Raw genomic sequence first — 12,738 nt, 5'->3', positions numbered from 1 at the left:
TTTTGTAGGGATAAGCTTTCTTTGGCCATGTTATTTTGAGAAGACATAATAATTTTGTTAGTATGCTTGAAGTATTATTGTTTTTATGTCAATATCAAACTTTTTTTTTAATTATACGGATCTGAACATTCATGCCACAATAAAGAGAATTACATGTATAGATATGTTAGGTAGCATTCCACATCAAAAATTCTGTTTTTATCATTTACCTACTCGAGTATGAATAGGAATTAAGCTTGGGGATGCCTGATACGTCTCCAACGTATCTATAATTTTTGATTGTTCCATGCTATTATATTATCTATTTTGGATGTTTTATATGCATTAATATGCTATTTTATATGATTTTTGGGACTAACTTATTAACCTAGAGCCCAGTGCTTGTTTATGTTTTTCCTTGTTTTAGAGTTTCGCGGAAAAAGAATACCAAACGGAGTGAAACTTTCGCGATGATTTTTCTTGGACCAGAAGACATCCAGAGGGCTAGGAAACATGGTAGGGAAAGAGAACCATGGGCTCAGAAACCCATGCCCTTTCCTCCTAAGCCATCCAAGAAAAAGGATGACGAGGATTTTGAGCGCTTTGCTGAAATGATTGACCTATCTTTTTGCGTATGCGTTTGACTGATATGCTTAAAATGCCTTCTTATGCTTAGTATATGAAAGATATTGTTATTAATAAAAGAAAGATACCGGAAGCTGAAATTTCCACCATGCTTGCTAATTATTCTTTTAAGAGTGGAATACCAAAGAAACTTGGAGATCCAGGAGTACCAACTATAGCATACTCCATTAAAAGAAACTGTTAAAACTGCTTTATGTGATCTTGGAGCCGGTGTTAGTGTTATGCCTTTCTCTTTGTATCGTAGACAAATTGAATAAGTTGACACCTGCTGAAATTTCCTTGCAAATGGCTGATAAATCAACTGCTATACCCATCGGTATTTGTGAGGATGTGCCTGTTGTGGTTGCAAACGTTACTATCTTAACGGAATTTGTTATTCTTATATTCCCGAGGACGATAGTATGTCGATTATCCTTGGTAGACCCTTTTTGAATACTGCAGGGGCTGTTATTGATTGCAGTAAAGGCAATCTCACTTTTCATGTTAATGGAAATGAGCATACGGTACACTTTCTGAAGAAACAACCTCAAGTTCATAGTATCAATTCAATTGGAAAAATTTCAACTATTACTATTGGAGGTTTTGAATTTCCTCTTCCTACTGTCAAAAAGAAATATGATATTCTTATTGTTGGGGACATGCATATCCCCGTTGAGGTAACCTAGTGTTATTCCAAAATTCTCCGGTTTCATGTCATTCGGAAGAAGTTTGTTAATAAGACTTGATCAACCTGGTGTGTTCTCCGGTTTCATGTCATTCGGAAGAAGTTTGTTAACAAAACTCTCTGTACCCATCTTTTACTTTCTGTTATTTAGATTAAATAAAGTAAAAATTGTATTTTCTGTCTGTTTTCTGAATTATGCATGCAATAAATAATGTCCCGAAAATAAAAGTTCTCCAAATGCCCTGAAAATTGGATACGATTTTTTTAGAATATTTTAGAATTTCTGGTGCAAAGAACACACCAGGGGGCCTCACCAGCTGGCCACAAGGGTGGAGGGTGCGCCCCCTGACCTTGTGGGCCCCACGTGGCCCCCTCCACTTATTCCAGCATCCATCTCTCCTTCTTCCTCCAGAAAAAATCACTCCATTGCTCAAACTCGTGTTCTTGCTTATCTTGCTGCCATTTTCGATCTCCTTGCTCAAAGCTCCATTCACAAAACTGCTTTGGGGGATTGTTCTTCGGTATGTGACTCCTCCAATGGTCCAATTAGTTTTTGTTCTAGTGCTTTATTCATTGCAAATTTTTGCTGCTATGGTGACCATGTTCTTGAGCTTGCATATCAAATTTGTATGGTCCAAAGTTGTTTTGATGCATGATATAGCTTCTAGACACTTGTAGGAGTAGTTGCTATCAATTTTGTTGAGTTTGATTCACTTTTATTGTGAGTCACTAAAAATTTCAGAAATTTTTCAGAGAAAAGGAAAATGTCTAGGAGAATGTACCAAGGTAGTTTTTCAAGGAAGCAAGCACCGAGACGCGTGATATGTGAACTGGACTCTGAATTACCAAGGGAAGCTCGAGTGAGGCCGTGTGAATGGCCATTGGATGAATTTATGGATCGTGCAGATTTCAAGGATGAATTCTATGCGTACATACAAAATGTCGGCCTTGAGGATTTCCTAGCGGACAAGTGCTTACAATATTATTATCTCACGGATTCCTTCGTACGGAGGTTTGAGTTTTCATCCAAGCGTAATACTCATATTGTCCTGTTTGATCTTTATGATGAATCCTATACCATGGACCTAGAAGATTTTTGTGATGCATGCAAAATTCCACAATGGGGTAGTCTTAGTGAGCCTCATAGATGTGAATATAATGATTTCCTTGCTAGCATCACTGTAGGAGAACTAGAAACATCACACAAGCAACCGTAGGGAGCATTCACTTTCCTGCCATACATTATTTTGCTCTGTTTACCGGTAGGTGTATTAATGGTAAAGTGTGCGGTGTTAGGTGATAAACGATATAATTTTGGGGCCATTATTGCTAGAAGGTTACATCTTAATTCTAAGAATGGAGACTTATTTGGTGGGATTTATGCAACTCGTTTAACTAACTATTTGAATGTGCCTATTAGAGGATATGATATTGAGTTGCCACCTGCTTTTCTGGATTACGAGGCTATGGTACGCCACCCGTTTCTTAAGAGGAACGAGCAAATCCTCCGGCACCGACTAATCTTTGATAGACGGCGTGCCGTCCTTGTTACTCTTCCTGCTCCTGCTCTCTTCAACTTTCAGGCAAATGGAAGATACTTTATTACTACAGAGGAGGCAAGGGAGTATGAGAGGACAGCTGAGGCTGCTCGCCAAGCGGTGCCTGCCGCAACACAGTACGACCCCAACTTAACTTTGGATATCCATCAGGCCATCCGTGGGCGTAGACCAACTTAGGCCAAAAGCCTAAGCTTGGGGGAGTACGTATTTCTCACCAACATTATATTCATGTCCACACACTCATTCTAGTTGTCGGTGCTCATACTTTTTATTGTATTATTCATGCTAGTTTACTTTATTTTTCCGCTTTCTTGTGTGTTTGAAAAACCATAAGAAAAATCAAAAAAATTAGTAGCAGTAATATTAATAGAAAACCCAAAAAGATTTCTCGTGCTTGTTTGGAGCTTTCCCGTGTAAATAATTTTTCTCGTTCTTGTTCTTCTTCCTTAGAAAAACAAAAACGCCAAAAATATTTCAGTGTGTTTCTTCGAAATTCTTTTTTTTTCTTTGGGGGTCGAGAGGAGAAGACCATGATGAAAATGTTGAGTGGCTCTCATGTATTATTGTTGATCTAACAAAGAGCCCATATTACCTTGTCTTCTCCTTTAAATAAATGTTTGCAGATTCCAGCTTAGTCCAATGCACGTGCACTATTATTATCCACACTATTCGGTCGTGCAAGTGAAAGGCAATAATGACGATATATGATGAAACGATTGAGATGAGAAAAAGCTGGTATGAACTCGACCTATCTTGTTTTTGTAAATATGATTAGTTCATCGTTCCTGATAGCCTATTATGAATGAAACATGTTTGCAATGACAATTAGAGATTATAGTTACTCATGCCATTATAATGGTTTACCTTGCGTGTCAACATGGAAATTAAAATGGTTGTGATGTAGTATGATAGGATGGTATCCTCCTTTGAATGATTCGAGTGGCTTGACTTGGCACATGTTCACGCATGTAGTTGAAACAAAATCAACATAGCCTCCATGATATTTATGTTCATGGTGATTTATATCCTACTCATGCTTGCACTCAATGTTGGTTAATCTCATTGCATGTTTATGACTGTTGTCGCTCTCTAGTTGGTCGCTTCCCAATCTCTTTCTAGCCTTCACTTGTACTAAGCGGGAATATTGCTTGTGCATCCACTTCCATAAACTCCAAAGTTGTTGCATATGAGTCCACCATATCTTTCTATATGCGGTATCTACCTGCCGTTCCAAGTAAATTTGCAAGTGCCAACCTCTAAACCTTCAAATGATAATCTGTTTTGTATGCTCGAATAACTCATGTATTCAACTAGAGCTGTCAATATCTTCCATGCTAGGTGGGTTATTCTCACGATGGGTGGACTCTGCTCATCATTCACGAGAAAATGACTAGTAACCGGGATGCCCAGTCCCATGCTTAAAGCAGATCAATCAAAATAATTGCAAACAAAACTCCTCCAGGATTGTTGTTAGTTGGACGGTACCCGTTGTTTCGGACCAACAGTGGAATGTGCTTGTTGGTGGTGGGGGAGTATAAACTTTACCATTCTGTTTAGGAACCGCCTATAATGTATGTAGCATGGAAGATACCGAGATCTCTTGGTTGTTATGTTGACAATAAAAGCATACCGCTCAAAATATTATTCAATCTCTATTTCAAAACTCGAGCTCTGGCACCTCTGCAAATCCCTGCTTCCCTCTGTGAAGGGCCTATCTATTTACTTTTATTGCTGAGTCATCATCCTCTTATAAAAGGCACCAGTTAGAGAGCACCACTGTCATTTGTATGCATTGTTATTGATTTATATTGAGTATGAATGTGACTGGATCTCTTTTACCATGAATTACAATGTCTAGTCAGTCCTCGATCTTCAGAGGTGCTCTGCATTTATGTTTTGCGGTCTCAGAAAGGGCTAGCGAGATACCATCTTGTTATATCATATCATGATTGTTTTGAGAAAAGCGTTGTCATCTAAGATTTATTATTATTGCTCGCTAGTTGATTATGCCATTGATATGAGTAAATATGAGACCTAAGAGTTATTGTGAATATGGTTAGTTCATAATCTTTGCTGAAAACCTGAATGCTGGCTTTACATATTTGTAATAACAAGATCAAACAGAGTTTGTAAAAGTTTTTTCTTTATCACTTTCAGTTTATCAACTGAATTGCTTGAGGACAAGCAAAGGTTTAAGCTTGGGGAGTTGATACGTCTCCAATGTATCTACTTTTCCAAACTCTTTTGCCCTTGTTTTGGACTCTAACTTGCATGACTTGAATGGAACTAACTCGGACTGATGATGTTTTCAGCAGAATTGCCATGGTGTTATTTTTGTGCAGAAATAAAAGTTCTCGGAATGACCTGAAAATCAAAGGAGATTATTTTTGGAATTAATAAAAAATATTGGCGAAAGAATCAACATCAGGGGGGCCACACCCTAGCCACAAGGGTGGGGGGCGCGCCCCCTGACCTTGTGGGCCCCCTGGACCTCCACCGACCTCAACTCCAACTCCATATAATCACTTTCGGGGAGAAAAAAATCAGAGAGAAGGATTCATCGCGTTTTACGATACGGAGCCGCCGCCAAGCCCTGTTCTTCCTCGGGAGGGCAGATCTGGAGTCCGTTCGGGACTCCGGAGAGGGGAATCCATCGCCATCGTCTCATTAACCATCCTCCATCACCAATTTCATGATGCTCACCACCGTGCGTGAGTAATTCCATCGTAGGCTTGCTGGACCGTGATGGGTTGGATGAGATTTACCATGTAATCGAGTTAGTTTTGTTAGGGTTTGATCCCTAGTATCCACTATGTTCTAAGATTGATGTTGCTATGACTTTACTATGCTTAATGCTTGTCACTAGGGCACGAGTGCCATGAACTCAGATCTGAACCCTTTATATTTTCATCAATATACTTGTGTTCTTGATCCGATATTGCAAGTTATAGTCACCTACTACGTGTTATGATCCGGCAACCCCGAAGTGACAATAGTCGGGACCACTCTCGGTGATGACCGTAGTTTGAGGAGTCCATGTATTCACTAAGTGAATGCTTTGCTCCGGTACTCTATTAAAAAAAGGCCTTAATATCCCTTAGTTTCCATTATGACCCCGCTGCCACGGGAGGGTAGGACAAAAGATGACATGCAAGTTCTTTTCCATAAGCACGTATGACTATATTCGGAATACATACCTACATTATATTGATGAACTGAAGCTAGTTCTGTGTCACCCTATGTTATAACCATTGCATGATGAATGCCATCCGACATAATTATCCATCATTGATCCATTGTCTATGAGCTTTTCACATATTGATCTTTGCTCCATTACTTTTCCGTTACCACTGTTACGATTCCTACAATATCGCTACTGTTACTTTTGCCATTGTTACCGTTACTTCCATACTACTTTGCTACTAAATACTTTGCTGCAGATATTAAATCTTTTAGGTGTGGTTGAATTGACAACTCAGTTGCTAATACTCAAGAATATTCTTTGGCTCCCTTTGTGTCGAATCAATAAATTGAGGTTAAATACTCTACCCTCGAAAACTGTTGCGATCCCCTATCCCCGTGGGTTATCAAGAGCCCCCTTTTGTAAAACTAAAAGTATTTCTTGGAATATCAAAAGCAATAGGACTCATTGATGTAAACCAATGATATCCTAAAATCACATCATGGCTACGCAGTGTTCTGAAGTTATGCTTTAATTTGGTTTTAGCCAATTGGAATTCACAATCAGGCACCACTGCTGTAGACAGCAATCTGCTTCCTCCTTCTACTGCAGTAGCTCTGGGTTTTACTTGCAATAACTGACAATTTGCTTTAACTGCAATTTCTTAATTGATGAAAGAACAAGAGCTACCAGAATCTAATAAGGCCACGGCTCTCTTGCCATTGATGTGAATGAGGACAGTAGGGGTTTTAACTGCTATCTGCTACCCTATAGCAAAAGCAGAAATGAACATAACTTGCTCTTGTTCCTCTGATTTTTCTTCCTGCTCCCGCAATAGATTTTCTTCAGATTCTAGCTGTATTTCCTCTGGTGTTTCCTGTTGTAGGAGATGGACATTTGGGATAAGCTTGTACTTGTGGCCATGTACCCATTTATCTCCACATCTCCAACATTCACCCACCTTCCTTAATTTCTGAACATTGCCTACAGAAAATTCAGTATTCTGATTTGTTGTATGTTGCTGCATAGAAACAGAAGCAGTATTTGCTTTGCTTGAAGTTCCCCCACTGTTTTTCTGATAATAGTTGGTATAAGCAAAACCTTGTTTCTTCCCAGCTGAAACTACAGGTGGATGATTAGGTTCTACATCTCTTGCTAAACAGTAAGCATCTTTGAGTGAATGTGGTCTTAATGGTCTGATTTTAAACTTAATCCCATCTCTTAATGCCCTCGGTATCTTCCATGCTACATACATTTGCTAAACTACAAGTAGGGTTTAGGGCATGTTCGAAACTATGCACTCGCTCTTCCATGCTACATACATTTGCTAAACTACAAGTAGGGTTTAGGGCATGTTCGAAACGGCGCACTCACTCACTTTGAGGTGGCAACAAGGGGTAATTTAGACCAACTTTCGTAGCATGTTTGGTTCGTGTGAATTAGAGGTGGGGAACAGGAGTTGAGGGAATGAGAATTTAAGTGAGAAGGGGGGATGAGAATTGAGATGGCTAATTCTCATTGTTTTCTTTCCATGGGGTACCCTATTAATTCGTGGAGCTCTATTCCAATTTAATTCTCAACTTATACCAAAAAAGGAATGGAAGTAAAAATCTACCTCTCATGTCTAATCACTATCCAATCTCCCACGTGCAAACGCCTATTCCTCTGGCCCAATGGTTACCAAGAAACTGGAAGCTGCGAATTGCTAGCCAACTTCTTGTTCTAAACTCGAGGATTTACCCTGTTCGGACCGGCTCCAAACCGGGAGTTAAAGGAGTTGGGAGTTAGAGGACTACCAGACAGGCACTAAGTAAAATTTTGCTCCTTTGGCTGGCCCTCAACCATTCTATAGGCCCTCTTCAACGTTTTCTTCTCTAGGGTGCGGCCGCTGGCATTTCAGGTCTACATGACAACTTCTTGATCGCTGCTTCTATAAGCTCCTAGATTTAAACAAGTTTGCTCTGGCGAGATGAAAGCCCAGAGATTGCAACGAGTTCTGTTCACGACGTCCCGCCAATTGATGCAAGAGGAAGAAGACTTCGGCATCCCAAGGATTTGAACAAGCAAAGAATGAGCTAATGTGCAAAGATTAGTTCATCTGAAATTCTGAATGCAGGAACAAATGCATATCTGGAAATACTTTCTGGCTTGTCAGAAGAATAAAATGCACATATAATTTTACTTCGCTAACAAAACGGATTGCACATCTACATCATAAGAAGTAGCAAACCTAATTCTCTATGAAAAACCAGTGATGACACGGTAGATTGGACAACCTATCTACAAACCTCGCTTCGAAGCTTTTACAAGATTTCATGGGGGGGTGCTAGCAACTCGAGGAAAAAGGCCAGTGAAACCTGTACGAAGATGATATCTTCCTGAAAACTCATTCTTCCAACTCCTTGAGAAAATCTAGATTGTCAACAAATACCTACAATTGAAATAAGTGTAACAGTGAGCATAAACTGCAGGTTTACTTGTGAAATAAAGAGCAATAGCACAACGAAAAACAAATTTCTAGTATACACGTTTTCTGAGAGATCTGTCCTACTTTGGTTTGGACATCAATGCAAAAAAAGAACCTTTGTTTAATGTAGTTCTTAAACTGTTGGCTAATGGTCAGTAACAGTAGCTGTGGCATACAGAAAAAGACCAGGAACAGACAATCTTTCAAAACAAATACAACTCCCACACACATGAAGGGGAGAAAACGAGAGAATGGTGAAACCAAATCAAGATAAACGCATACTGATTTCCAGCCATCTGGATCTGTGCAGGCAGTTATCTTGGTACTAATGCCAGGTAATGGACCAGGTTCACGAGTTATTTGTCCCCCATTTTGTCTAACGACTTCCGCGGTCTTGTAGACATCATCAGTACCAATAGCAATCTGGAAGGACACAAACATCAACCATCAGAAGTGTAACGCAACAGGCATGAGTAAACAATGGAACATCACTTGTAATATGACCATTGTATAGAATATACCTGTGCATAAGCATTTCCTTTATCATATTCCTTCACACCATAATTGTATGTCAACTCCAGTACAGCATGTTTGTCTTCAGGGCCATATCCCATCATAGCAATGGTATACTAAAGAAAGAGTACAATTAGAATTTTAAAGATTCTCTAAAGTTCACATTGAAGGGATGATGAATATGCACATTTCAATGCAAAATTATTAAGAGGAGAAATATCAAAAGGTGCTTGCACAAATAGATGTGGTAACTGTAACCAATGAGAAGTGGCAGTGCCAGGGTTACAATCCTAAAGGTTCAAATATATGATTTGTAAATTTTACATTGCTTTCTGACATTTGCATGAATTTTCATGTGTATGGGAAAAAGCCATGGGTCACTGACCACACAGCTTGAACGTGGCACTACATTGAATGAAAATGTCATGGTCAAAACAAGCAGCACACATTATCGTAAGTCCGTAATCATTGTCTATACAATTGTAGGTATTTTGTAGTTTAAACCTCGGTCATAGAAGGACAAGTTTCATATGAAAACAACCTAGCAGTTATAGCATAATGTCGAAGTTTACATGCTGAATCATTGTGGTTGCTGCCTGTTATAGCATAATGTCGAAGTTTACATGCTGAATCATTGTGGTTGCAGCCTGTTGGACTTGGCATAGTAAATCATTTTAAAGTTATGAAGGCAAATATTTAACCTAGAAGGAAGGAAATCTGAGATTCTCCCTAATGACTGGTATCAGGGAACACAGAAGTTAGTCAACAGGGAGTTATGCCTTCCGTAGCTTCTAATGCGTGCCTAGGCGAGCATGGAGTTATGCCTCTCGTAACCTTTACTACAACCATAAAAGGCTTGTCTACACCAGAAGAAAAAGGCCTACAATAAACTTGCCTATAGCCTACAACAAACTTGCCAAGGGTGAAACCTTTTACCATCTCAAAGTTAAATCAATAACGCTGAACCAAGAAGAATTGCTCGAATAAACTTTTGAAGTATTCTAAATTATATGACCAAAGTAAAAGACACTGTATGTCCGCAAGCATCATATGAAAACTTAGCTAACCGATGTTATAAAGTGGGTCACTGTACTGGTTTCAGGAGAGTACAAACCTTGTATTGAGGATTGTCTTTCCTGCGAAGAAGTTCCATACCAAATGCCTAAATAATGTCACAAATTAGTAACTCACCGGAACAAACAGAACAGAAATGAGAAACTTCTATAGAAATCCCAGTTCAAGCCAAAAAGGTTACCTTCTCATAGAAACTTATAGCACGATCAAGATCTCCCACTCGAAGCATTACTTGGCACAAAGGCTCGGGTGTGGGACCTCTTTCTATAAGCTCAAATTTGTAACCATCAGGATCTTCAATGAAGGCAATGACTGACTTTCCACCTTTTACCGGACCTGGCTCCCTTGTTACTGTTCCTCCCTTGGCTTTAATAAGTTCCACTGTTTTTTCGACCTGCAATATTCTAGCAATGAAATTTAATATTCCGGCCAGCTCTTATGGATGTATGCATATGTAAAATTAAATCATCCAACATATTACTAATGGATAAGATGTTGAAATTTTAACACATAATAATCCAGAGAAGGTACATATATTTTTCCAGTAACAGTTAAAACAATGACTAGCCTGATACAGGAAACATTTGAGTATCATGGCTGAAGATAATGATAAGCAGTAATACTCCCTATGTCCAAAAGAAAGTGTCACTGATTTAGTATAACTTTAGTGCAAAGTTGTACCGAGTCAGCGACACTTATTTTGGGACGGAGGGAGTAAATCCCTAATACAAACAAATCAAAAGTTGATGGTAAAAGAAAAAAAAACATTTCTGCTTAGCTATCATTTATTAGTTCTTACTGAAGACTCTTAACGTAATTTCCACAGAAGAAACCAAAGGTATTCACAATCATCCTAGCTTGAGTCAAGATAAATCCTGCCTAAACATGCATCCCAGATGTTCGGAGGTTATACTGCACAACTTCAAGCCCCATTCACCTCCCCAAACGAAAGGTTCCTTGGGGCTCATGAGCACTCCAGTCCAATCTATGTTAGTAATGGACATGAAAATATGGGGAAACGGAACACATCTCATGAAATAACAGCCCCAATTATTGTTTAGAAAATGTCTGGATGGTTAAGTCTGTAGTTAAGCGTTAACACCTCAGAAAAGAATGGTGCATGGCTAGATATTCCTTAGGCTCATGGGACATAACTGTCGATGAAAAGGAAACACAAATACAACTAGGATTTGGTGCTTGAACTTGTGGGTGTTTTGAACCTGAGCTCATTCATGTAGAAGAAAGCTATAGATGAGCTACTTATACTTGACACGCGATTAGTGCTTCTTAACTACAGAAAGCAGAAGTAAAAATATTAGACCGACTGGCATAGCACTGAACCTCAACAACTGAAAAAAAAAGCTATGGAGATAGAATCTTACATCCTCAACAGCAATTCCAAAATGACCAAAACCAGACCCAATATCGTAACTTTCGACACCATAGTCTGCCAGTAAATGAATTCGCGAGTTAATTCAATAGAAAAAAGTAGTCTCTGGAAGACAAAGAGATGACATGGATGTTTTGACATTTGAAGCTTACTGTAAGTGAGCTCCACAACAAAATGCGAGTCCTCTGGTCCGTACCCAAGAAAGGCGTTGGTGTACCTCTCCTCCGGGATGTCCCTTCTCCGCAGCAGCTTCATCCCTAAGCACTCCGTATAAAACCTAGAGGACAGCAACCCCATCCGAAATTGACGAAACCGCAGAGGTCAAGGCAAATTCATCGCGAACGAGGGACGGGGTCGGCTTACTTACTTGATAGTCTTGTCAAGATCGCCGACGCGGTAGACGACGTGGAGCAGGCGCCTCCGGTCCTTCTTGACCCACTCCACGGCCTCCTCGGGGCTGATCACCGTGGCCGCTCGAGCTGCGGGCCCGCCCGCCTCCGCGCCGGCGCTCACTCCCCTCGTTGACAGTCTCGCGGGCACCCTCAGCCCTACTCTTCCGCCGAAGAGCGCCTGACGCCGCGCGACTGGGACGGTAAAAGAAAAATGAAACCACGAGGCACCACGTTACGACAAGGCCATCTCCACATGACCGATGACCAGAGAAGAAAACGAGACGGGCGGGGAGAAGAGCCGTGTACCGGAGACGGCGGGGATGCGGAAGCGGGAGGGGGAGGCGGCGGCGGCGGCGGTGGCGACGATTGGGAGGGGGGAGAGGAGGCGAGCCATCGACCCAGACGGACGGGGGAGGGGGATTGGGGGGGGGGGGGGGGGGTTGTCAGCGTGTGAGCTCGAGAGGTGGGACATACCGGTCACGTGGGCGCGCCGACTTCGTGATTTTTTTTTCGCAAATGATAACGAACCGACGTTCGCTATTTCCTCGCTCAGCGCGACGGAACGACGGCCGTTGGATGCTATGCACAAATCTCCGCGTGCCGTTGTCTGCGAAAATCCTTTTTTTTTAAGGCCATCATGGCTAGCTTTATTGACTCAGATAAGATTTACATCGTCCATGAGGTTTTTCTTTTTTTAGGAGGAACTGGTATCGTCCACGAGGTTTGAGACTAGACAGCCTGAAGGCTATCCGTCCAGATACAAGAAAATTTATTACAATAACTATAATTAGGTAGCACATGTGCCACTTGATTTGAACTATGAAAATAATGCTTAAATTTGACATTCACAATCGAAGACGAAACACCCACTATG

General features: G+C 40.6%; 1 protein-coding gene across 2 annotated transcripts; it reads right to left on the bottom strand.

Moving 5' to 3' along the window:
* Positions 1–8,151: 8,151 nt before the first annotated feature.
* On the bottom strand, positions 8,152–12,296 carry LOC123180744 (putative lactoylglutathione lyase). Of its 2 annotated transcripts, XM_044592870.1 has the most exons (10): positions 12,171–12,296; positions 11,840–12,056; positions 11,625–11,749; positions 11,465–11,529; positions 11,303–11,373; positions 10,264–10,486; positions 10,123–10,170; positions 9,017–9,124; positions 8,778–8,918; positions 8,152–8,459 (listed from the first exon to the last, which is right to left on the bottom strand). In XM_044592870.1, the coding sequence occupies exons 1-10, from the start codon at positions 12,256–12,258 to the stop codon at positions 8,415–8,417; spliced, it is 1,131 nt and encodes a 376-aa protein (XP_044448805.1). In that variant the 5' UTR covers positions 12,259–12,296; the 3' UTR covers positions 8,152–8,414. The 2 variants fall into 2 exon arrangements, with proteins under 2 accessions (XP_044448805.1, XP_044448806.1); XM_044592871.1 differs by lacking the exon at positions 11,303–11,373 and having other exon boundaries at positions 10,264–10,476.
* Between the last annotated feature and the right edge of the window lie 442 nt (positions 12,297–12,738).

Source organism: Triticum aestivum, chromosome 1D, assembly GCF_018294505.1.
Source record: "Triticum aestivum cultivar Chinese Spring chromosome 1D, IWGSC CS RefSeq v2.1, whole genome shotgun sequence".
NCBI lineage: Eukaryota > Viridiplantae > Streptophyta > Magnoliopsida > Poales > Poaceae > Triticum > Triticum aestivum.
Note: the sequence above shows the minus strand (reverse complement) of the source record. Positions and strands in the feature narration are given on the sequence as shown.

Excerpts from the sequence above, each read along its gene's own strand:
- LOC123180744 (XM_044592870.1), bottom strand. The coding sequence starts at position 12,258 with ATGGCTCGCCTCCTCTCCCCCCTCCCAATCGTCGCCACCGCCGCCGCC. Across the intron at positions 10,171-10,263 it reads CTATAAGTTTCTATGAGAAG|GCATTTGGTATGGAACTTCT; the intron begins GTAACCTTTTTG and ends GACATTATTTAG. Across the intron at positions 8,460-8,777 it reads ATCCAGATGGCTGGAAATCA|GTATTTGTTGACAATCTAGA; the intron begins GTATGCGTTTAT and ends TTTCAATTGTAG.